General features: G+C 40.1%; 3 protein-coding genes and 1 long non-coding RNA gene across 4 annotated transcripts; 3 read left to right on the forward strand and 1 right to left on the reverse strand.

The window, feature by feature from the left end:
- On the forward strand, nt 1–2,071 carry LOC116259485 (disease resistance protein RGA5-like). Its single transcript, XM_031637334.2, has 3 exons — nt 1–375; nt 574–652; nt 1,631–2,071. The coding sequence occupies exons 1-3, from the start codon at nt 370–372 to the stop codon at nt 1,903–1,905; spliced, it is 360 nt and encodes a 119-aa protein (XP_031493194.1). The 5' UTR covers nt 1–369; the 3' UTR covers nt 1,906–2,071.
- A 1,536-nt stretch (nt 2,072–3,607) lies between these two features.
- On the forward strand, nt 3,608–4,714 carry LOC116259377 (heavy metal-associated isoprenylated plant protein 47-like). Its single transcript, XM_031637167.2, has 3 exons — nt 3,608–3,758; nt 3,891–3,969; nt 4,206–4,714. The coding sequence occupies exons 1-3, from the start codon at nt 3,753–3,755 to the stop codon at nt 4,481–4,483; spliced, it is 363 nt and encodes a 120-aa protein (XP_031493027.1). The 5' UTR covers nt 3,608–3,752; the 3' UTR covers nt 4,484–4,714.
- A 2,453-nt stretch (nt 4,715–7,167) lies between these two features.
- On the reverse strand, nt 7,168–9,082 carry LOC126410312 (uncharacterized). Its single transcript, XR_007574103.1, has 2 exons — nt 8,821–9,082; nt 7,168–8,583 (listed from the first exon to the last, which is right to left on the reverse strand). It is a non-coding gene; the product is annotated as an uncharacterized LOC126410312 (long non-coding RNA).
- An 11,472-nt stretch (nt 9,083–20,554) lies between these two features.
- On the forward strand, nt 20,555–25,655 carry LOC116258385 (subtilisin-like protease SBT5.3). Its single transcript, XM_031635514.2, has 11 exons — nt 20,555–20,844; nt 20,998–21,104; nt 21,221–21,318; nt 21,683–21,847; nt 22,549–22,660; nt 22,917–23,457; nt 23,728–23,816; nt 23,921–24,166; nt 24,408–24,522; nt 24,620–24,833; nt 24,936–25,655. Exons 1-11 carry the CDS (start codon nt 20,770–20,772, stop codon nt 25,472–25,474), a joined length of 2,301 nt encoding a protein of 766 aa, XP_031491374.1. The 5' UTR covers nt 20,555–20,769; the 3' UTR covers nt 25,475–25,655.
- The last annotated feature ends 1,032 nt before the right edge of the window (nt 25,656–26,687 follow it).

Below are 26,687 nucleotides of genomic sequence, written 5' to 3' on the forward strand. Positions count from 1 at the left end.
GGAAGGAGTCAGCAAAAGTTGGCGTTCTTGGAAGCTGACATTCATGCCTTGTCCATGAAAATGTTTTCCCACATTTATTTTTGCTCCAAATTGGTAAGAAACATTGACGTCGACGGAGAAGCGGTGCTTGCCGATTGCCATGGAAGGGACCATGATCTTTTTCTAAATGTCCCAAAAGATCTGCATGTTTCATCGTCTTTTCCATGAAATGACTACGACGCCTCCCTCGCCTCTCTATAAGATCACCAACTTCATCTTCACCATCCATCCGCCCCCAACTCTCTCTCTCTCTCTAAGAACTTTCTGTCAGCCGATCGAGGAAACACCGGCCGGCGGCCGGCTGCAGAGGAAAACACCGAACGGCCAGCCATGAAGGTAACACATATCTTCACACACACATATTAGAGAGAGAAGGATCTCTTTCAATCGCCGTTTCTACTGTATTGTTGGCTCCAGTATAGCTTAAGCCACATTTAGGAGAGGAAGGCAGCTCTCTTTCCGCCGCTGACTGCATGTTGTAAGAGAAAAAGACCATGTTTCATGACTTTGGATTTGGGAATGTGTGTGTTGCAGAAAAAAGTGGTGCTGAGAGTGGAAATGTGCTGCAACCGGTGCCGCACCAAATCCTTGGAGACCGTCGCGTCAATTAATGGTAAATAATTGAAACTCCCATCCATCCCTTCCCACTCCTTCAATATTTCCGCATGAACAGTCCCCACCCTGATGCCCTTCGTATTCCGTTTTTGATGATAGTGGTGGTTTAGTTCACCGGTTGTGTGTTTGGAGAGATCGAATTGCATGAAAGAGGTGTGCACACAACAAATACAAACTTAAGAAAAAGAAAAAGAAAAAAAAGAAGTTTAAGGTATTTAACTAATTTTTTTATTAAGATATCCATATATTTTAGACTTTTAACAGTTCCACAATTTCCTTTTCATCCTTTTAAAAATATTTTCATTTTTCTTTATCAGAGTATTTTAGGTCTTTTTGAGGCATGGTATCTTTTGAGGTCTGTGTTTCGTACTGACTTTGGTTTTGTCTGGCGCCAGACATACTGAGATTTTGGTGTTGCTGTGTAGTACTGGATTGTATTTTGTTCCAACCTCTGATTGGCTTTGAAATGTTGAATATGTGCTTGCACACACACATACTCTCTTAAGGGAAAGATAATTTAACATTGTGGTTTTCATGTACTGACCATTATGGTAGATTTATAACATGGTTGGTCCAATCAATCGATTTCTCATCTGGTCTCGTTACATCTTTGAAATCGTCAAAAGCAGAAAAAGTCGAACCTCAGGAACTGTGCTCCACTGTTTCTTAGTTGACATCAGTGTTGTAGAAGCCAGTGATGTCATGTGCGTGATCATTTTCGAAATCAATGCTGTTTGCATGAAATTTAATTGCTTCCAAGTAATTGGCACGACTTCAAACCGGCCTGAGACATAATTAAGCTTCAATACTATCCAATCATGCATCACTTAAAAGATTATATAAAATGCTTGACGAAAAATTTCTGCAGATGATGCTAATTAAGGTACGTGGTTCACAAGATGCGGATGTTTTCTTGGACTAATAAAGAGCAATCTAGAATTCTTGACTTGATGCGAACACATATTTTACGTTTCAGGTGTGCTGTCCATAGCGCTTGAAGGGGCAGAAAGAAACATGGTTGTGGTGGTCGGCGAGGACATAGACCCGGTGACCATGACCAAGAAGTTGAGAAAGAAGGCTGGCCACACTGAGCTTGTCAAAGTAGAAGCGATTTCTCCGCGAGACGGAATGGATAATGATGATCAATACCGGCGGCCGGCGGCGGTTTGGAATGCATATCCACCGTCCTACATAGCATCATGTCAGGTCTGTGAGGTGGATCACCCGACTGTTGGTTGCTCTATTATGTGAACGCCAGCTTATAAACAAACACCATCTGTTCCCTTATATTCTAAAAGTTAGGCTGCTGGGAAATACTTGCACTCCTATGTATTTGTGTTCTTGATTGTTTCATGGTGTATGGACATGTAAAATATTCTGATCGGACAACCGTCATCGTCTATTTGACATTCATGTTTGTGCATGTACACCCATATGGAGATTACAATATCACTATGACAATCTTGAGTTCTGCCTATGGCTAAAGCTGTTTGCAAATGTCCCGATGTGGGATCATAATAGTGTAAACAAATAACATATTTTATTATTATGTCTAAAAGAGTATCTGAGATCCTCAATTTTTGGGCAGAACCTCAGATTTGAAAATTTCCAATAAAGCGGGGTATGACTTTAAATCATTTGAAATTCTCAAGTATTTCAGATCATTTTAGATCTCAAATCAAATCCGAAGCTAGCAAATACCCTCATAGTACATCAAACTATGGGCATCTACCATCCACTGATAAAATGGATGAGAAGCTAGATAGACTTTGTTCACTTGCTCATATGCATAGAGTTGGTACTAAACCTATTGACCCTTCAGTGGCCAGTATGCATCACATCGACAAATATTGGCTGATGCGTATTTCATGGGCACCCTTTCACCAATGTGATATCATATCAGCTGGTGTGAGATGGCTGATTCTGCTCATATCAGCACATGTGGGCCAATAAATTGACAAAGATCATAAAATACTTTAAAATTTTAAATCAGATTTCGACAACGATATGGATCGATGCGAAACAATACACATCATTTCGTAACGTTTCTGATAATCTGCTTTTTGTTTCAATTTAAGTATCGGTATCCTTCCTCCCAAGAGGGTTTCTGTGACAAAAATGATCGATCAAAGTGAGAAAAAGAACTCGATTAATCGGAGAGAAAACCAGTAAAATGGAATACTCGATTGATCTGAGAGAAAACGAGTGAAAAGAAATACAGTGACTTGACTTGGTCAAGAACGCAGGCGGTATCGTGAAAGTAAACGGGGAAGATGTTGGACCATTTGTGCGACTGTGACTTTGAGTGAGTCGGGGGAGAGAGCGGTTTCTTAAGTCTTGGAGGATAAGAAATAAGTGTGGACGAAGGTTAGATCGGGGGCGGCTACAAGAAGGTGCAGGGTCTTAGTTCTCGAGCACAATCGACACAGTTGAAGGAAAACGACTGCCCAACTTCCAAGAACGAAGTTCTACGTTTGCTAGCGTAGTAAACTTCTAAAGATGCAGTTCATTTTCAGCCAAATGACCAAGTTAACTTTCCTATCAAAATAATAAACCGAAGATGAGAGACAATGAGACAAGCGCGACCTTTTTGGATGTCAACATTTCAGAAGGATTGAGTTTCTTACGCAAGACTCGATCGGTCTGTTTAGCAAGACCGTTTGAATTGAAAAGAAAAGGTTAAATATCACTAATCAGGTCCACCTTGCCATTTGATTTCTTTTTTATGAGTTAGATGTGCTTGATTATTTTTTCCACAGAAAGTTTAGTGTGATAAATTGCCGAGTGAAATGGAAGGGCGATTGAGGAAACAAACATTGTCGTACATATTTCAAAAAGGCATATTAAATTAGCGGAGCATTGTAACACCTTAAATGTCCCAACAACCTGTGGAATTTCTGCAACCAGTGAGATGTTTCATCGCCTTTTCCATGAAACGACTGCGACGCGGCCTCGTCCCTTATAAGATTACCACCTTCATCTTCAGCCTTCACCATCTATCCGGCCCCAATTCTCTCTCTCTCTCTAAAATTTCTATCAGCCGATCGTGGAAATTGCCGGCCGGAGAACGGCTGCAGAGGAAATCGTTGTCGCCAGCCATGAAGGTAACGCATGCATATCTTCACACACACACACACACACACACATTAGAGAGAGAAGGATCTCTTCCAATTTCCGTTTGTAAGAGAAAAAGACAATGTTTAATGACTTTGGATTCGGGAATGTGCGTGTTGCAGAAAAAAGTGGTGCTGAGAGTGCAAATGTGCTGCGACCGGTGCCGCACCAAATCCTTGGAGACCGTCGCATCCATTTATGGTAAACAGTTGAAACTCCCATCCATCTCTTCCCACTCCTTCAATGCTTCCGCATGACATAATTAAGCTTCATTATCTAATTATGCAACGTCACCTAAAAGAACGTAGAAAATATCTGATGGTGAAAATTTTCTTCACCATCCAATCGCTGCACACACTTTCTGCAGATGATGCTAATTAAGGAACATGGTTCACAAAATGCAGAAACTTGATGCGAACACATGATTTGCGTTTCAGGTGTGCTGTCCGTAGCGCTTGAAGGCGCAGAAAGAAACTTGGTTGTGGTGGTCGGCGAGGACATAGATCCAGTGACCATAACCGAGAAACTGAGAAAGAAGGCAGGCCAAACTGAGCTTGTCAAAGTAGAAGGGATAGTTTCCGTGGGAGAAGAAACAGATGATGATGGTGATGATCAACACCAGTGGCCGGCAGTTAGGAATGGATATCCCAACTACATAGCACCGGTTCAGATCTGTGAGGGCGATCACCCGACTACTGGTTGCTCTATTATGTGAACATCAGCTTATAAAGAAACAGAATCATATAACCATCTGTCCTGTCTATACTCTAAAAGCTAGGCTGCTGGGAAATACTTGCATTCCTATGTCTGTCATCTGTGTTCTTGGTTGTTTCATGGTCTGTGGACATGTAAAATATTCTGATTGGACCATCCTACTTTTGTGACATCGGCTTCCTTAGAGGGGGTAGGTCCCCTTTTACTCTTTTTTTTTGTATTTTAATAAAATGTTAAGTGTAAAATTTTCATGTAAAAAGTTCTTTTGTATTTTTACGATTGTGCCCATATGGAGGGGCTCCTTCATTTGCCCTGCTTGACATATTTCAATCCCAAGCGACAGTTGGATTGAATCTGACTCCATTCGGGAATTCTGATTAAATACTTCTTAGTCAATGTTTCGTTAGTGATGTGAAAGCATGATTAAGGTTCCAAAACAAAGTCAGGCAAAAAGATGAAAAAGACGTTCTTCTCACATGGTTCTTGTCGTCGAGGGGTCAGTACTGTGTTTGTGTTCGCGCCACAACGAACACATTAACGCCCTTTCCTTTCATGCGTTAGGAGAAGGAAGAAACAGCCATGGTGAATTCCTAAAAATCTTCAAAATGACCAACGTGAAGACTTCAATCTGTGGAGTATGTCCATATGTGGAGCCATGTGTGGCGGTTGCTCACACGAACCCTCTGAATTTGTCCATCACGTATGATGACTGTCGATCATTCATTTTACTATCTGATTGATCTAAAGGTTTTTGAATTGTCTAAAATTTGAGTGACTATGTGTGAGTGCATTCCTATAAGAAGATATTTGTGTTATTTTTGCTAAGATACCTACGGATGTCACATTTATCCCATGATAGGCACTGAGCATCTCTGTCTTCTTTCTTTGAACTGTTGTTCTAATATGGCATGACAAGCCCTAAAAGATCTTGGAAATAAGGCTCTAGAATATACTCTCTCTCTCTCAACTCATGGGGAGGCAGAAACGAAAGGGGATCAAGAAGGTGTGAGTAGGCGAAAGGGATCTTGAGTGGCAGTGTTGGCCGATCAGAATGCTTCTACGGAGGACTCTTTGCCGCTGATTGTTGAAGTGGATAATAATGAAATCAATATCATGATCTCAGAACAAGTGTATGAAGCCACGAGCAAGCCATTCCAAGGGCAGCGATCAGTGAAAGCCAAAAATCAATTGACAACTTACTCCACCTCAATCACCTACACCAACACCCTCACCACTGCTACCAATCCCACCATGAGATCACCACCAACCTCACATCGTTGACACCATTACCCTCCACCTTGATTCCTCTGACACTCAATTGCAGCGATCAACTAAACGACGCGTTCCACCTTCACACCTTAAGGATTATCAATGTCATTCCATTGCTCAGCCCACATCTTTTGAATTGACGCCGGCACATATGCAACCTAAAGGAACGAGGTACCCCATGAGTCACTACCTTCATTTACACAAGTTTTCTCTTAATTATCAAGCTTTTTTTTTACATCTATTCTCAATCACCATGAGCCGTCAACCTTCCAAGAAACAATGCAACGTCAAGAATGGAGAAACGCTATGACTACTGAAATTCGGGCACTAGAAGCCAACTCAACTTGAGAAGTCATTTCTCTCCCACCAGGAAAACACCCTATTGGCTGCCGATGGATGTATAAAATTAAATATCATGCCAATAGTACCATTGATCGTTATAAGGCTCGCCTCGTTGCTAAAGGTATACTCAAACTGAAGACATTGATTATACAAATTGGTCTGCAATTAAATTTGAATGCTTATTGTGCCGCATTTGTCACTGTTGTCTACTTCAGCTCCCTCGTTAGGCCATTATGATATTCCATAGCTAATTCTTTGTTCCTTGAAATTTTGCAGACAAATGAAAGAAATTATAATGTCAAGACACTGAATATTTTTTAAAGGATAAAAATTTGTTCTTTTTGCATGTTTACTATTGTCTCCATATGATGGCTTTTTTTGTCCGGCTGACATATTTCACTCGGGACGGATTGGTCTTGGGAATTCGATTGAAGTAGTCCTTAGTCAATGCTTCATCAATGATGTGAAAGCATGATTAAGGTTCCTAATTAAAGCAAGACAAGAAGGAAAAAGAAAGACGTTCTTGGCGTAAGGTACTTGACGTTGAGAGAGGTCAGTCCTGTGTTTGTGTTCGAGCCAGAACACAGCACACCCTTTTCGTTAGAATCAGCGATGGCTTGTGAATTTCATGAAGGTTCCGGGGACAACGACTTGATTTAAGTATTGAATGCGGATCGGATGCGATTGATATGAAGGTTGATCAAGGAAAACGACAGCCCAACTGCTAAGAACGAAGTCTTACTTACTCTTACTCCTGTTTGACCGATTCACTTGAATTGGGAATTCGTTTCACTGGGAGCGGTTCGGTCCTCCTTATCTGTCTCGTATCCAATACATTAACATACCTATCGTGAACTATGTGATCCACTCTAAATTCTTGTTTTCTATCTTAGATCAGATTTTACAACTAGGTTTTTGGATTAGAGTATTTCACTGGGTTTGAGGAAAAATAAATTTTGCAAAATTTGGTTTACAAAAAGAAATGAAAAACCTGACCCTCGCCAAGTTATTCATAAAAATTGAGGCTTTCGGTCTACCACCCAAAAAAAAAAAAAAAACAAGTTTCTAAAAGAATTTAGTTTTATGAACCTCCTCAACATGCATCTCTGCCTTACAAAACAACTGTTATGAATCACAATGAAAACATCAAAATTCAATACAAGTCACTTCTTTAGAATAATTAGAACATCGGGGGAGCCTCACCATGCATCTATGCCTTACAAAGAACGCGCTGAGAAAGCTGAGCTTGCTGCAAAACGACACAACTGCGTCTTGAAGCAGGGTCTTCAACTTGACAGCCTTTACAACTCACGCTTGCCATTTATACATGCAAGAGAACCATTCGTACGAACAACTCTGTACTGGTTCCAAGATGATCATTTCCGAGTTGATCATCCCCTTAAACTGAAGGCTGAAGCTACTATTCCGCAGTTGTCTTAAATGGCAGACGCATATCAAGGACAATCATAAACGCGAAACCTGTACTCTGGATTAAGGTTAAAAGTTGGATCTTCATTGTAATTTTACTTTTGAAGCTTTGCAAATGGATATATATTCAATTTATAGAAATGCGAACTCAATGATCGAACTTCCGTGACATGCGGCGTGTGCCGAAAGTGCCTTTGAATAAATGATGTTGGACGCGGAAGAATCTGGATTAATCATTGTCCGTTTCATGCGACTCGACACTTAAGTACAAATTGAAAGAAAAGAAGAGTAAAAGCAAGACTAATTTTCGAAATTCCTTTTAACTTAGGCCGGAAATAAGTTTAGGATATGCAAGACGAATTTCAGCCATTAAAAACCGATCTTCACCAATGAAATCCATAGCTTTTAAGGAAATTTTCGAAATTTCAGTGACGATAAGAGTTGAAGGTCATGCAATTGCTTGCAGAACCCTGGAAGCGACGAGCATCTGGTAAACAGTGAGAACGCATTGAGGTAAACAAACTCTTCATCGTCATACATGTTCCTGATTATTGGATCACATGGCAGCGGATCTCCCTAGCAGAAGCAAAGTCCATTAAGTGATCTGGTTCTTCAGCCAGGATGCTGCCATTATTTTGCACTTCTCACAGACAGATCACCTTTCTCTGGAACACTTTGGGTTGCTGAAGCCTCCCCACTTCTCCTTTGACATTATGACCCAAGTTAGACCACACATAAGTTCTCTCGTGGCATCGACCGTTTCTCTTGTCAATCATGGAGATCCCCATAGCCAGACACAATAGCAGCACATATACAGGTTTAAAGCAATGAATGCTTCTAAAGGAATTGCAGTTTTAATTTAACACTCACCTTCATGGCAGACGTCCAAGCTGCAGTCTGACCTGCATGGCTCCCTTGATGCCATCTAGTAAGCACACCAGCCCCTCTGGTGTGATTCATAGACGGCATTCAGGGAGCCAGGCAGATCAACCAAAGTATATGATATGTCTTCTTCTCATGTGTGCCTCCATGGTTCACCTTTTTTCGCTTCTTCACTGTATTCTGCAGATTTGATAGAATTCTGGCTGTTAGGCACGCAGTTGCTTTTTGGCACAAGAACAGATGACATGTATGAGTTTCGTGTGATTTCCTATGCAGAAGTTTATAGTACATAAATGAAGCACAGCTGATCACTGTTGCTTACACTGTTCTTGAATGAAGCACAGGAACGGTGGTATAAAGAAATGCCTTTCAACAGTTAAAGAAGAAATGAGAAAAGAACAATTGATGGGTGCTCACCGATCCAAGTGAACAGAACTAGAGAAGAAATTCTTGATGGCTGTCCTCTGCAGAGCTTGGTTGGTGGTCACACATTGTTGACAGATTGCAAGGGAAAGGATCTATATGTATGCATCGCACATGAGATCTGTCATGGCATGCATCGATCCCTGTAGCTTTTGGCTCTCTCTCTCTCTCTCTCTCTCTGTAAATTTAAATTGCCAAAGAACGAAGAAGGTACAGGTACTGCAGAGGCATCCTGCCACTGATGTAAAACATGGTAGAAGGACGCAGCTGGCCTTCTGTGATGCACAACGACCTTTTATTTGCACTACTGAGCCAATGATAGCGCCAAGACAATTTCTCCACAGACATTTGCAGATAATGAATCTTTCGACTTGTGGTCCATCTAACAATCAACTAATCAAATGATTAACTAAAACAAATGGTTCGGCAACGTCACTTTAATCTCTGATTATTCACTGACTGCCCAAGAATTCATTGACGAGTCCAAGGCAGAGGACAGCCAACCCCGTGTAAAGAACAACGCCCCGGCTATCGCGGCACGCCTGCCGGGCATGAGTCGCTGCTGCTGCAAGAGGCACAGCCTAACAAGCATTCTTTAATTAATGCGTCCAAAATATTATAATGTACCAAGACTTTGGCTATGTGGGCAGACTGCATTTCTATTGCCTGAGTGGACGAGTTCAAGGAATTGGGAAAGCTTGGATTTTCAAAGAAGCTTGGATTTTCAAAGCTAAGTTTCCAAATGTAATAGATATCTGCTATGATAGGTACTGCTGATCAGACGACATAAAATCCAGACTCGGGTTTTGAATTCCTGGCCTTAGATTTGCATATCCGATCTAATAGCCGCTGCAAAAAGATTGATATCGAGTGGAGCTTTCCTTTTCATTTTTTTGACTAATTATACAGAAACATAGTTATCTACTTCTAAAAACTCAGGATCTCAAGAATCCAAATCTGGTATCTGATTAAAGGAAACGCCTTAAATGGCATCGGTCGTTTTGAGTGTGTAAAAAAATGAAGAACTAACATGCAAAATCATGGTGCAGATTCTGTCTAGAGTGCACAGATAAACATGCCGTATGCAGTAATTAACGATCAAGCTGCCATGAGTACAGTGTCTACCAGCTTGACTATGCTGTAGGTAGCAATCCTAGACTGGCAAGGTAATACGCTGATCAGGACCATCAATGTCTGTCAGATAGGCCACCGTCTTCACAAATCCTGAGGCTCAGATCTCATGATATACGTGATGACAATAAATTGTAAGGTTTTCTTCATGGATCGCGTGTGAGACGCCTGTCATGCATCACCATTTGAGAACTTGGCATTTCGTAATGAACTGGGCGTTAAGAATTGCATCATCAGTATTTCAGTACCATGGACAATCTTATCATCCCTTAGAATGATGGTAAATAAATATTAACTTCTAAAGAACATCTATGTTACATGGATGCCGCCAAGATTGTTTTCTTGGGGAGGACAAGAAAAATTTTTGTAGGTGTCTATTATATTTTTCAAAACTGTTACAGATGTCAAAGTAAGATTGTCAAAATTATTAGCAGGTAAAGGTTTGTTTTCCCAAAAATCTCAAGCAGGGCCACAGCCTCTGCCAGCTTCCGCCCTGTTGGTAGCTTATGAAACTTAAAAATTTTTGAATCTTCACTTTTTTATGAAATAACATAAGATAGTCTAGAATTTTGAAATACACAGAGTTGAGGTGTCTGGGCAAATGGTTTGGATCCCTACCAGGTCTGACAAATAAGGCTGCAGCTGGGCATCACAGACTGATTCCAACAAGGTATACAGAGTATTTTGCAGGATCCAAAGGTGCAGAATCTGAAAAGGCCGCTGCCAACTAATGTCTCTTTATCTGACCGAGTCCCAATCTGAGTCTGATCAACTTACACATGGTACTACCAAGTTCGATCCCCCCAAGTCCAAGAAAACGGAGTAATTAATTTCTCTTCTAAATAACATCTGAGTTATCCCATCAGATCTGAACTTGGTATGGTCCTATCGGCTACGCAGATGTGGACGTCGACAAGGAACCGAGAGTTAAACAAGATCCGACGGGCAAGAAGCTTGTCCTTTCTAAGGTGCATGCTATGTATATTGAAGATCTTCATGCACATTTTAATAATCATCTAGATTTGAAAAAGAATTCAGGGCAGATATCTAAACTGAATCTGCATCCGTTTAGCTAGATGTGCTACCGGCAGAGCAACGTCGGATTAAGACTGACTGAGACTGGATTGGACCCAGATGCAGAGCTCAGAAATTGAGCGTCTTCTTCCTCATCAGTTCACCACGGGGACTCTCTAGTCTCTAGTCTCTAGTCTCTGCCATGGTGGTGGGTGGGTAAGGTTTTTGCTGCTGTCGGCTGCTAGAGTGACCACTCGAGGGCGACCACGTGGCCGTTTGTGCCATGTGCCGTCCCGTCATTGGCCGGAAGACAGGCAATTATAGGAATGCGGACGGCATGTGAGGGGAAGAGAGAGAGAGGTACGGGAGGTGGTCTGGGTTTGAGCATGGCTTCGGTGCGCTGCTTTACAGCTTTATGAGTTGGGCTCGGACCCATCTCAGGGCTAGTGGGTCCGCTGCCTCGTCCGGGTTGAGGGAGGACGCGTACAAGCATGGTGGCAGAGCATGTCACATGCTCGTGGCTGTTGTTCAGGCACGGGATGCAGATGCCTCATAATTTTGTGACACAAGGACGCATGTACAATTTTTTAGGATTTTTTTTTTTTTTTTTTAATTTGGCTCAAACTAGCGGGTTGGGACTTGTGATCGATACAACATGTATCAAGTTCGACACACATGGAGCTATGCTCCTATACCCAAAAAAGAAAAAAGAAAAAAAAAAGAAGGTGGGTCCTTATGTTAAGATCACAAGAGAGAATATGGGCTTCCACTCGACTGCTGTAATTGATTCTCTTGCTCACTCGATCTTAAAGAAAAAAAAAAAAATTGTTATCCGCCTAAATATAGGTAGATCAACATTGTAAATTCAGTGCTTGTGGGTGTTTTTGTTTTTTCTCATTTTTACACAAAGACAAATATTGAATCAGCATACGTCGGTCTATTTGTTATTATTTGAACGGGGTCACATGTATTATATTGGTGCACAAATTTTCGTGCGTCATTATGTTTAATGAATAAAATATGTTTAGTTTACACAAAAAAAAACTTTTTATAAAGACAAAATTGAGAATGAAACAAAGTAAAAAAACTATGAAAGACATTCTTTTAGTTTATGAAAGACATTTTTTAATGAGAAGAAAGACAAATCACAAGTCGGGAATGCTAAGATTGATATAAGTAGACATTCAATTTTCCTCTCGGTATACATTTGCTATGGATACTCATTTATAAACTGGTTAAACAAGGGACCCCATGATTTGGAAAGTCCGGCAGGAATCCTGCAGTTGAAGCAGCAGCAAGTACCAAAGTCACCGTAGTTATTATCCTTACAACGCATTTGAATTGCTTCACGAGTCTTTCATGGCAATCCCTCATACCCTCTCTCCCTCTCTCTTGCCCGTGCTTGTCAAGGATAGCCTTTAATTTGCAATAACTATTCTGCCCACAAGTTTTTCCTGCGTTTCCATTAATGCATGGGTTTGTGCATCAATGTACTTTCGTGATTCCCTTGATATTTAATGAAAGTGAATCCAAACAAATAAGAAAAGAAGACATCACCAAGCAGATTTTGACACTCCAAACTAGAAAGCGCATGGATGGTACAATGCGGCAATTAGTTACCACCAACGGACCAGTAGACAGTCGACAAAACAATTTATGTTCATTGGAGCATGACTTCAAAGTCCATATTGTACATTACACCATGTTCAACCTACCTTGGACTTTTCTTTTGTGGGTCATACTTTGCTGTTCATCAACATTTGATTTCATAACAAGCTAAGCAGAGAGATAACGACATGCATATGCCTATTCGCTCCCCACTTAAATTATGATGCATAATGCGAGTTGGCAGCTTCCCATTTAGACTTTTATCAATTATGTTTGCACTTTGATCGCCTTAGATAACAGGTCAGATGCGCCTTAGCTGAATCCCACTCAAATTATTTGGTTTGATTCCCTGTGAGCACCATAAGCTAACTCCAAAATAAACCTGATGTATGTAGGACATAGTAGATGCTAGGATGCAATAATTCAGATTTGATACCTTTTCTAATCAACTGCAGTGAATTCGGCTTGTCTCGAATCATGACACGTTGCAGTAGAGATAACCATTAGTGCCAGATCCTGACCTCCAGCAAGGGCTTCTCATTTCCATCTACAGTGCTCGATTGGAGGATAGTTTCGCTACAGATGTTCTGGATCATTCTAGAAAGCTCAAAGATTGTTCTTCTGTAGCCAAGCATCAAGATGGTCATCATTTTGGTCACATCAAGAAGAAGCGCTCATTTCCAGCTCAAGTGGCTACGAAGATTTTCCAAACTGTACTTTTATCTTTAACACAATTGTATCCACAGCCGCAATTACATAATGGCCAGCCACCCATTATTTTCTAACATCTGACAGCTAATGTTAAATCCGATCAGACGCCCATGATATTCTTTTAGACATTGTACCATTAACATTTTCGAAACTTGGCCGGGGAGGAAACCGGCATACTTCTGCAGAAAGAGACTACTAGAACGTGCAGGCAGCTTGAGCAACAAAATCTGAAACTGTAATTCCTACATTCTACTCTTAGTATTACTCTTTGTGGAGGTCAAACCGCGTCCACATATGGCGCAGCACAATAGCACGCCTTAACGTTTTCCTCAGTTTCGTCCTTGTTGAGTCTTTTGGTAGCAGAAATGGTTACCACCTTTCCTGCTCAAACAATATGGCTTTTGAAAATCACATCGACTGGGCATTGGGAAACACTACATATAGTTGAAATGTCTGTCATTTTGCAAAGGTAAATTTGCTTAATCAATATTTTATGCCCCCTTGGACCACCTGCATTAGCCACTGAGATTTTCCTAACAAGATACACTTCATGGTCTTCTTGGCTTTCCCTAGATGCACTTGGGATTATCTCATCAACTCCAGATCAAAATGATCCATATCTTTCTTAGTTCGTGCGGTGAATTCTGATCCTGAAATGTTGAATGCATCGTTTTACTTGTGTCGGATCTGGTTTCTGAGGTCACATCAGGTCTTCGAACGACGGATCTATGTAAGGTTGTTTCCCAAGGAAACACCCAAACTAGTATGGGTAGTTACCAAAACATCAAGATGCTAGCATTCGAGACCACCAGGGCTGACGACAGTGATCAGTGTTCTCCTACTAGTCTTCAGATAACAGCGTGCGTCCTCTGCAATTAAATCTAAGCAGGCCACCTTGTGAATATTTGACTCTGCGTCGCTAAAAAAGAGACATATGCAAGGATCACATTATACAATGTTCTGGTAAGAGATGTGAAATATATAGCATGTGATTAACTCAGATGTCAATAAACTGCAAAATTGATTGGCTTTAGACAATTAGCCAAGTCAGTCCTCATAGTTCAGCAGTCAATAGCTTGCCGGGAGAGGCAAAACCCACCTTGAGTGGCTTCCCTTGGTTCCAGACTCGCAATCAACCCTTCATCCCTTTGCAACCAGGTAGTGAGCTGGCCACCCCCATGTCGCTCACCTAAAAGGAAAAAATTCACTGTGAAGAATTACCCTGTTTTAAGAACAATGCAAGCATAAATTCTAGCTCATACAAGGCAACAATTTCCATTCACTCCTTTTCTTGGTCAACACTTTGCCGTCCATGTTTAATAGTTTTAGATGATATGATCCAACTACCCATTAATAAACCTTTATAATTTTTGACACCTCACAAGTCTTATCAGTGCCGTCTAGAATGCAGGGTAGTAATACATGTAAGTGGAATACGAGCAGCTGGGGATCAAGACAGTTTTCTTTTTTGTGCCTAGTTTTTCTTTTCTTTTTATGCCATTTTATGAAAAAAAATAAAGAGTACTAAGACTCTCCTCGTAACTGCAATATAGTTTACCAGTCCAAATGCATATAGGAGAATGGAGGGCCTTCAACCATTAGCACCTATCTGACTAACCCAGATGCATTCACAGGAATGAAACAGAAACAAATATTTCAATTTAAACCAAAACAATGAAAGGAATGTTAAATGAAATACACAGGAGAGTGACTAATGGCCATCAACATGGCCATTGAATCGCGCCCTTTTTCTTTTCCAACAGGGCCACTATATTCCTGAAATATAAAACAAAAGGAGGAACAATGATGATGGTGCATCGTAGAGTATGTTTAACACATCTTTTTAGATGTAGATCCTGGCTGAGACTCTGTTTCTAAGGTACTAAGGTAGTTCCTTATAGGTGCAAACTTATTGGTTTCAAGTTGATAAAAGTAATCCCATCGTACAAATGCTGGTTCTCTGCACGTCATCAAAACTTATTCTGAAAACCAAGAAAAGGATCGCATGACATGACACACAGATGTCTTCTACAATATATTTCCTAATAGAAAATGATTGGGGTGGAAAATATAACCACTGGAAAAAAAATAATGCTACATGAACAAGCAAAACAAGCGAACTGCACTTGAACAAGAAACATGTTGAAACTAAATTTCAGTATACAGATTAATGAATTCACAAGCATCTAATGTTAATAGTGAGTTAATAATGCTAAAAGGGTTGATGACAATTATGAAAAAGGCCCGAAGTAATTCATATTCCAAGTGCAAAGCCTTAGACACCTCTCTTGCATCGATAACGAAACAGTTCCATAAGTACATTCTTATGCGCATCAAAACCTGCTGGAGGAGGCCTCCCGCCTTTATTAAAGACCAAATGTTTACAATAAGACAACAGAAATGGGGCTACCGCCACAAGAAGGGGTGCCTAACTAATAGCAGCCTTGCACAAAATCAGATAGACGCCAGTAAGAAAAACATGTAGGATTATCAAAACTGATGCGGATTTTGCAAAACTTCTCCTGAAGACATCTAATGAAGAGCAAATTGAGCGCCTTCCTTCAAGTTGCTCCCTCAGCCACTTGACCCAGTATCTCTTGTTGGAGCTGAGAAAAAGAACATTAGATGCTTCCCTCAGCTGGAACTACATTCTTATCGCTTGTCAAAGAAACAAGAATAGATTTCTTGTGCTAGCAGCATGGAAGGTATCAAGGACCTGATTGATGAACTTTTTTCATTGAGAAAATAAAAGAAATTAAAGTTTTTGCTAAATTTCCAAGTCACATTGTTTATTAGTCTACCCTATTGAATGCACTTAACGACGATTCTTAGTAGCCTCTTAAACTGCTGATGCATGAGTCTTCAGTAACTGTTGACGCCCAGAAAGAGCACTGCATCTTTAAATTTGGGAAAAAATATGCACATATCTAGTAGAGGGTTTCCTGGAAGGAAATATTCAAAGAAAACAGCATATAACCAAATCTTTATTAGTAGAACAACAAGTAAGAGAGGATGCATCCAAAAAACAAATAAAACATAGCTTGATTGAATATATAAGTTTGAACCAGTGAATTCAGACAGTGACCCACTGACCCATCAACCAATTCTACTTCCATCCGAGAAAGACGAGTCCTATTCTGAAGCTATTATTTCCTATAATAATTGCATAAAAAGGAAGGGGAACAAGACATTAAGACAAATGTCCCAAAAAAAAAAAAGGCATAGTCGAAACGAATAAACGTAAACTTCTGTGGCTGTGAAGCACCAAACTATGTAGTGTCATGCTAATTAGACACAACTTCCAAAAGACAAAAAAGTAAATGGAATAGAAAACATATAACAGAACGAATGAACTCGTTACTTCTGTTTTAGCAAGCCAAGCATCGCAACGGCGCATATCTCGCTTCAAGATGCTGAGTTACCGAGCTTAAAGAGTTACGAACAAATACATCACAGTTTCGACCAACCAAGATACTGTAGAAGAATAGCTCGTCGAATTTACAAGATACCCACAAAAAGAAAGATCAGGTTAATCCTAACACGCCCACGAATAGGGAATTAGCACAGTCTATAAAGAACAGCTTACCAGCTCTTACAGCACCTCAACGAAAAAGAGCATATGCAGTCAAATTTTCCTAGAAACTGTCAGTTATTCATGGCGATCCTATTCGTAGGTCAGAGACATACTGAATAGTGGGAAAGAAATTATCTACCAATATCTTCAAAAAGGAGCTGGAACAACACGCACAACCAAGAAATTCCGCTGACAGTAAGCATATGAATCCCTTCTAAATGAACAGTAAACTGTAAGGTCAAAAAGGACAACGCTTCTCATAGCGACTTGAAGGATCAGACTTGGACATGTTCAGTCTTGGAGGAGTCTCGAAGGACGTCTCGATGCCTCTATAGAATACTCTTCGAGTAAGTATCAACATTGTAGGAGACGGCAGATGGGGGGTCGGACGAAAAGCAACAGAAAAGAAGAAAGATTTGCAGACCGCCATCACTACAAATTCATGCTCAAATAAGTAAATTCAAGAATCTCTCTTCACAAGCTCATAAAGAAGAAGATTTTCCATTTTAAATGCCACGATCGCCTCCCTGCCCAACTCTATTGCCCAGTGCACACTGCATTCATGACAGAAGATTGGAGCTGTGGGAATAGGAAGCTGAAAGAACAGGGAAATGTAGGCCTGTTAAGAGGCGGCGGGAATGTGACCACTCGTTCTATAACCGCAAGACGAACAGGGGGTCCGGATACTCGTTTGTGATTGAACCTGACATATATAACCTTTTTAGAAGAAAGAGAGCCCATCAAAACTAAATTCGAACTCGGTCTAACTTCAAGATCCTGCTTAGCAAAAATGAAAAAGAAAATCAGAAATATGAGGCCCATTAGTAAGATTGGTAACAGTTAATTGTCTTGTAAATGAACTGGAACTTCTTACTTTTTTTTGGAAAAAAAAAAAAAGGGACTTCGCCAATTAGATTTCATTTTTCTTTCAGAACAAACATGAAATTCGCTCTTACATTATCCTTTTGAGCTTGTTTGATTAGAGTTCCAAAGGCACTGAAAACGAAATGTTCGCGTGGTGCATGCAACCACTGAACAGGAGTATGTGATGAGTTTTCTTCAAATTTATACACAAGAACACTTCTTTGGTACTGTTTCCAGGCTTTGGAGAGGAAACCACATTTATTGACAGAGCATGAAGAACAGTGTGCGAGTTCCGTGCATTCCTCACCTATCAAACAATCCCTTTCAGTAGGATATGCCATATAATATAGCAGTCTCAAAGTCATGACTCTTTGAAACAAAGTTGAACTGTTGAAGCTTCTCCATCATAATAAAAGCTTCTAATAAATAAATATTGGAAAGACCTAGGAGATCCCACATTGGCATAGGCCTTTGAAAGGGCAGAGAATTAGCTAGATGACATGCTAACTTAGCATGTCTTTCACAAGGGAAACTTTTGTAAAACTAACAGAAAATCACGTGGCAATCTTCTTAATTTCCATGAAAGGTGCAGCGCATTCATTTTATGGAGGAACACAGTCGTTCCAAGAAAGCGAATCTCTGTCACATAGGAATTGACATTTAACAGACAATATTATTAAAGCATTGAGACATTAAACTTCAGGTACTAATTTGATTTTCAGTTTTTGAAATATTTTTTTAACTAGCTACACAAAGTTACAAACCATAATTTACTCTTTTCCCTTCAACTGATTAGACCCCAACAATTTCTCCAGCTTTTTACCCTTTGTGTGTTTCTAGGCAGAAATAAATTGCCCGACCTCATGGATCTCTTGAACTATGGCCTTTCTTGCATAAAGGAGGGCCTTATGACTCCAAGAGTGAGGTGCATGGGAGTTATATACGCTTTAAATAGTAGGCGAGATATTTTAGTAATTTTTTAAAAAGAAATGTCTTTATAATCTTTTTACTTTTTGTGATTTTCATGTGGTCTTTCTAAAAAAAAAATTCTTTTTTAATGTGAACTGAGCGTATTTTAATCATTAACCATATTAATTTCATGCACCAACATAATTTCATGCACCAACTCCCTTATGTCACCGACCCTTGCTGAATGGTCGTGTTTTTTTTTCTCTCTTTTTTTAAATGAGCATATTGTCAACATAGTTTTTTTGGACCATGCTGCATTTTTTTGAAATTCTAAACAAGTGCATAAAATTTTTTGTTGGTCCTCAAAAACAAAATTGGTGGTGTTTGGATGACACCCTCGTAAAACTTGGTTTGTAAAAACCGGTTTTTTAATACCAAATTTGTATTTGGATGACAAGACAAAAATCAGATTTCCATTTTTTGAAACTTGTTTCTACTTTGAATGATAAAAATGAACCTTTAAAGATAATGTCAGCTGAACATTATGGAAGTTATAATATTATAGTTGATGCACAACAAAATAAACGTACTATTGGCAATTATGTTGTCTATTCCAGTGTGTAATTTGTTTAAAAAGCGAATGAAGCTCTTAAGCAACAAGGGCCAACATGAATATACTTGTTATGATAATCGTCCGCTTAGGCTATTTGTCAGGGAAAACTATTACAAAAACATATTACGATAATTTCAATTTTATTAGATACACTTAAACAATAATGTTAATATATCCGATTTAGATTTGATATCCAGTCAAAAGACCTCAAAAAAGTTGGCTGATGGAAAATAAAAAAGCTAAGATCCTATTAAAAAAACATGATCCAATTTAGATTTAAGAAATGACATCTCATTACATGAATTCAGATTTAAATACTTGTCTGAATGGATTCGGATAGGCTTTGATTTTAAATAAAAATTACACATTCAATATCCATAATTTTGAAAGTCGGTTTTGAACATATTGTATTGTGGTGTAATAAGTGGCAAGCGAATTGAAAAGGTGTTCTACAATGGGGAATAGCTTCAAACATGTTTTTTTTTCTTTGCTTTTTTGTTTATTATTCTTAGCTCAAATTAGTTAACTTAAAAATCATTGTCATACATAATTGCAATGCTAGTTGTCATTGCTATATTCTTCAATTTCTATAGTGATAGTTGAAGAGCATGGAAATATAATCCAAATTTCCTTTGTTACCATCAACGCGGAGAAAGGGAGAAAAAAGAGATCGGTGAGATAGGTAAATCAAATTTTATGGTGAAGGATATTATTGTAAACAAATTAAATTAAATTATTTTATTTCGTTTTCTTTATATATGTATATAGTTAAATAAAATATTTAACGATTCCTTTCCTAACTCTGCCTTTGCCTTGACTTATAAGTTATAAGCTATTTTGTTCTTATAAAAACATGAAAAAACTTTTACTGATACGCCCAAAGTTTTGGGAAAAACACAGGCACACGCACACACATACACAATTAAAACTACATTATATATATATATATATATATATATATATAATTTTTGTTGAATAAAAATTAGAGCCACAATTGATACTGTTCAAGTTTGGTCCACTACTAGACAAATGGTTGCAAGTAACGGAAGCGGGTTTGTGAAGTGGACCGTAGCGCAACCTCCAGCACGTCACTGAAAGGTAGAGACAATTCCTGACGCCGTTTCAAAAAACTGAAATTCGGAAGCCATGTTACGTGGAACTCCAATCGAACTGCTATTTTCAGAAATTAGTTGGCAGAAACCCAAAGGCTACGCCTTAAGAATCTCCATGATCATCCACGGCCTCTCGTGGATTCCAATCGCCTCCCATCATTAAGTCGCCAATTAAGGGGAGATTTGGAACAATAAGGAAACAAACAGCCAGCGAATGGATATGCCAATAATTAATGAAAAACGTAAACGAATGCGCGGAGTCCTTTGGGTTTCCGAAACTAAATGTGGTTAGATTTGTTCATGAATGAATGGAGGAAGATTCGTTGGGCGGACACCAACATAAATTAGCAGATCCGCCTTGAAGTTTCTGAAGAGGAAAAGTTCTGCTGAGGAGGGCAGTAGTGAAGATGGAACCATGGCTTCCCTTCTGTCTCGCTCTCCTGTTCTGCTTGTCTCTCACGACCACTCATGCAGAGAAAAAGGTTCTTCCTCTCCCTCCCTCTCTTCCTTGTACTGTACATTTGGCTCCAGCTTCCGGTTGGATCTTCAAAATGTTTTTAATATCTTTCTCTAGTCCTCTCTTTCTGTATTCAAGTGTTGATTCATCTGCAATGCATGCTTCTTGTGATGAACAGTCGTATATTGTGTACATGGGGAAGCATTCTCACTCATCACTTGAGGCCGTGGATCACGATCTTGTGAGAGAATCTCACTACGATTTCCTGGGGAACTTTCTAGGGAGGTGAGAAAACACATGCACCACCAATCCTTTTACTGATCTGCTTGTATATACTAGGGAATCATTCTGAGTTATGCTGCTTCTGATGCCACTAACTCTCTCTCTCTCTCTCTCTGTAGCAAGGAGAAGGCGAGGGACTCTCTCTTTTACTCCTACACAAACCATATCAACGGCTTTGCTGCGCATCTTGAGGAGGAGGAAGTCGCTGAAATTGCAAGTACACGCCTCACCCTTCATATTGCAGTTTTTAAATGAAATGAAACACGTACAAGAGCATGAGTCTTGACTTTTCATGAGAACAATTTCACAAAGAAAGAAAATTAATCTGTTTATAAGAAAGAAGAGGGTAACCACCCAACAATATCGTATTCAGTTTAGATTAGTCCATTTTATGCGGATTAAAACTGTGCTTGTAAGTTGTGACTGGATTTTAATATACATACATACATACATATGTATGTATGTATAATGAGAAAATTGAACTATAAGATTAGAATATCATCTAACCTTTGACAACTTGATCAACAGCATCTTATAAGTAGATTAATTTGATCTGGCAATAATGTATATCGTGTTGACAGAGGGACCAGGAGTTGTATCAGTATTCCCCAACAGGAGGTATTCTCTTCATACAACCCGAACATGGCAATTCTTAGGCCTCGAAGAAAATGGACTCACTTTGCCTGGCTCTGCGTGGGAGAAAGCCACATATGGTGAAGATGTGATCATCGCAAATCTCGACACAGGTGCGTACGTGGATGCGGTCTTTTATGTAAGATTACATTCGTATATACAAAAATAAAATGGGCAACCTTCGTGTTGTTGGCTGATATTATCCATTCTACACGCAATTTGTGGTAACTAAGCTTCCTTGCTAATCCATTTTTCATTCTTGTCATTTGAACTTTTCTGTATGCTGTCTTTGCCATTTAATTGGTGGAGGAAAATTAGGGATTCCTGAAAATTTAGTAGAACTTTGCCTTAGATATGAGTTGCAGAAAATTTTAAACCGAAGGTTAATTGGTGCTATTCATGGGCAATATCAACGATTCAACGCTATCTTCAGCATTACAACGACATTAGATTAGTGTGAAAAAGGTTTAAGAATGGGGTTTTTATGAGATAAAAATAAATAAGATACTTGTCTTTTTGGCTCCATATTAAGGCCACCCTCCCTCCAAATAACCCTTGTCATGACTATAGTTTCCCACCGTGATTGTTTATATATTCATGATCATGAAGCAAGTAAGTCTTGCACTTCATTCGAATTTTGCAAGTAAACACAGCTGATTGTTTTCTCATCAAGAAAATTCTACTAGTAAGTGATATTCATTCTGTTCGGTTCGTATCATTTTTGTGCTAGGCTGCGCTAGAATTATCCTTGAATAATTCTTATTCTTACTGAATATTTCTCATTCTCGCTGTAAAAATATTCCGCGATTGGCAGGTGTTTGGCCAGAATCAGAGAGTTTCAACGACGAGGGGTTCGGTCCAATCCCTGCGAAGTGGAAAGGAGTGTGCCAGAACAGCACTGATGAGAATGGTGTTAAATGTAACAAGTATGCTGCTCAAAAGGCCTCCTCTTTCTCCTCCCTTTTTTCACTCGTTGCCATCTCCGCCTCAAATTGTTCATCTCGATTACACTTGGGTCCTGTCTGCGACTGAGTCAATGAGCCAACTGTCGATTATACGACTAAACTCAAAACTAAGTCCTTGAAGGAGAAGACGATTATGCAGATGTTAAACTAGTAAGATGCTAATTATATGAGATCTGCTATGCTGCTTCTGATCCTATTTGGATTTGGTGGGTTTCAGGAAGTTGATTGGTGCCCGCTACTTCGACAAAGGCTACATTAGCTACTATCATCATCCCGATAACAGGAGCTTCAGCTCTCCCCGCGACAATGACGGCCATGGCACACACACTCTGTCTACCGCAGCAGGCAGCACCGTCCGCAATGCAAGTATCTTCGGCTTTGCTCATGGAACTGCAAAGGGTGGCTCGCCCAGGGCTCGCGTCGTGGCCTACAAAGTCTGCTGGAGCTCCAGTGATGGCGAAGGCACATGCTTGGACGCCGACATCTTGGCCGCCTTTGACGCGGCCATCGGTGACGGCGTCGACATCATCTCTGCGTCACTAGGAGGAGGCCCAACGGATTACATTATGGAGGGATTTGCAATTGGGTCGTTTCATGCTGTTAGCAGTGGGATTTCCGTCGTCGCTTCCGGCGGCAACGATGGACCTGTGCCGTCCACCGTATCTAATGTGGCCCCATGGATTTTCACTATTGCAGCAAGCACATTGGACAGAGACTTCCCTTCTCAAGTTTCCCTCGGAAATAACATCACTCTCACGGTTAGTCTTAATTCCAAAATTTTTAGTTATGTATTTTTAACGCTTTGGCCATATTATATAATGTAATCTTACCTTGGAAGCAGATTCCAACAATTTCTCTGGCTTTTTTGGTCTCACTGCACCTGCAAAGTTGCTACCTTAGTTATTTCTGGTGTTTAGGATGATGTTCATTCATCAGTTTAATTAACTTCAAGGGCCCTCGTATGTAATTTTTTGCCATTTTGAGTAAGATACTTTTCAGTATACCAGTGAATTGCTTTTCATGTACAGGGACAAAGCATTTCTGCAGACTTCCTCCCAAAGGGGCTTTATCCGTTAGCTGCAGGACAAGATCTCAAAATTTCTAATGCTACAGAAGCGTAAGTGATTTATGGATCGCCTTCTACTCGATCAACTATTTTTTGTTGCTTTTCATTCTGATATGAAGCTAGAAACTGCCACTGACCTTATGTGAATGTCGCAGTGGCATGTGTCTTACAGACAGCCTTGATCCTCAAAAGACAAAAGGGAAGATTGTGGTTTGCCTTCGTGGAGGGAATGCAAGGGTTGAGAAAGGTTATGTAGTGCAGAAAGCAGGAGGTATTGGCATGATATTGTGCAACAATGCTGCGAGCGGAAATGAACTTCTTGCAGATGCTCACGTGCTTCCTGCATCGCACCTCACTGCCTCGGATGGGAAGAAAGTTTATGACTACATCACTTCCACAAAGTATGTGTGTCACTCTTCTATGCCAATTCCTGTGAATTTTCTTTCCAAAAAAAAAAAAAACTGCAGGCAGCAGAAGAATTGCTCTGCTTTTCTTTCTTTTCTGAAATTGAAGATAATGCAGCTGATTATACCCCTGTTCTATTCCGATGGATAGAAAAGCAATATATTCAATTTAGAATTTTTCCTGGAGAGTAGCAATAAATGAACGCAACATAACAAAATACCTTATGGATTCATGCAGGTCTCCTCTAGCATACATAGCTCCTGCATTCACTAAACTGAACTCAAAACCTTCACCAGTCGTGGCTGCCTTCTCATCTCGGGGGCCTAACCTTGTGACCGAAGGAATTCTCAAGGTGATCTCTATGAAACTGGTTGAAGGACATGGAATATATTTCATATGCTTTGGATGCTTTCAATTATGTGGCTGATCCTTGCAATTTTTTATGATAGCCTGATGTAACTGCACCTGGAGTGAACATCCTTGCAGCCTTCACAGAGGCTTCATCACCAACAGATCTTGCATTTGATGAACGCCGGGTAAAGTTCAACATCGTCTCTGGGACATCAATGTCATGCCCACATGTATCTGGCATTGTTGGCTTGGTCAAGAAGGTTCATCCAGATTGGAGTCCAGCTGCAATCAAGTCTGCAATTATGACCACTGGTAAGAACAACTTTCAGATGCTTATCAAAGTTGGTATCTTGATGAATTCTTCTCCCAGCTGCTTGCATTGACAAATCCTAATGCTCTCTTCATTTTTGCAAGCGAGACGACGTGACAACATGAAAGAACCTATCCGTGATGCTGATCTAGAGAAAGCAACTTCATTTGCCTATGGAGCTGGTCATGTTCGTCCAAACAGGGCCTTGGACCCAGGCTTGGTTTACGACATTAGCATCAATGACTATGTAAACTTCTTCTGTGCCCTCGGTTACAACTCATCCATGATCTACCCTTTCACTGGAAAGGAAGTTTCTTGCTCTTCTCAAGCAGCCAAGGTTGCAGACCTGAATTACCCTTCAATTACTTTTGTTAATCTTAATGGAGAAGAAACTGTCTCCAGAACTGTCAAGAATGTTGGCACACCTGGAACATACAAAGTTAGGGTCCAGTATCCACCTGGAGTGACAGTCACAGTCAAGCCAGACAGCCTAAAGTTCGAGAACATTGGTGAAGAGAAGCAATTCACAGTGACTGCTAAAGTCAATAGGACTAGTGAAGGTTATGTGTTTGGCAGGTTGATCTGGTCTGATGGCAAGCACAATGTCAGGAGCCCAATCGTTGTCAAGGTTGGTGCACAATGAGCATACAGTGCTATAGACAATCTGCTGCGCTGAAGCTGCAGATTCAAAAGTGATCATCAGAGATTGACAACATTAGACCTTTCTCTTGCTTTGGATCTTATTGAAATAAACAAATTATTTGATTCTCTATGTACAAACAATTACCCATTCTCTGGGCATGAATTTGAGTATTTTTTATTCATGTTTCTGTCAGAACAAAGGCTTCTTCTTCATCTAAAAAATGAGTGAACTCGCAACTTTCAATGGCGTCAGGGCAAAGCACACTTGCAAAGCGTAGGGCTGATTCACACTCACTCTGATAGACTATCAGACAAGAAGGGAACTCATATTGATGGACAATTGTCATGCTATTGACGATGTACCTACCGATCCGTCTCACCACTCTCCCTGCTTCCGAGGGTGAGGATCCTGGTCGAGACCTTGGCGGTTCCTCCCCTCCCAGACTCGCTGTGGCTTTCCCCTACCATCCAATCTGAGTTCGCATTCTTCGGATGGGTTTCGCTGTATACGCCCATCAGACTGCGTCGTTCACCCATCACCCACTCTCTGGGAAAGAACATGCCTGTGTTGACATCTTTCCGCACTTCGGGAGATGTGAACTTCTGTAAGATGGCATTTGCTTTCCCTGTAGTTGTAGTTTGACGTCGAGAAACAAGGCCTTGTCAAGGTACTCAGGCTAGGCTTGACACAGTGCTCAGTTCAACTCGGACTGATTGAGTACAGTCCCTTGTTCCTGCGCAGTGGTTGCACACCCAAAACTGTCATATGGCAAAAGGATTTTATATATACGATTTTAGTTGGTTTCTTTCTGCTTTACCCATAGTTTCAGTCAGAATCTCACGACATTGATGGGAAGGGGAAGTTGGAAGTGCCAAAAGTATTTTCTTCCTGTCCTATTTTAATCTCTTCTTAAATATCAGTAACCAGATTTGATGAGATATACAGTGGACTATAGTCTGCACAGTCCATACCTTTCTCTGTTAACGTAAGCTATGAACCTTATAAAGTTTAGAAATATGTAAATTCAATATGAAAACTATAAGAGCTGCCTTTCCTATGAGTAATTTACCAGGCTCAATATGAAATCTTGAATAAATAATCAGAGTGTCTGCACTATTTTAGAACGGAAGATTGTTTAACATAATACATTCATCCACAAGTGAAGGCAAATTGGGAATCGATTATTCTACAGGAGGCACCATCGGTACTGGAT

Source organism: Nymphaea colorata, chromosome 8, assembly GCF_008831285.2.
Source record: "Nymphaea colorata isolate Beijing-Zhang1983 chromosome 8, ASM883128v2, whole genome shotgun sequence".
Lineage (NCBI taxonomy): Eukaryota > Viridiplantae > Streptophyta > Magnoliopsida > Nymphaeales > Nymphaeaceae > Nymphaea > Nymphaea colorata.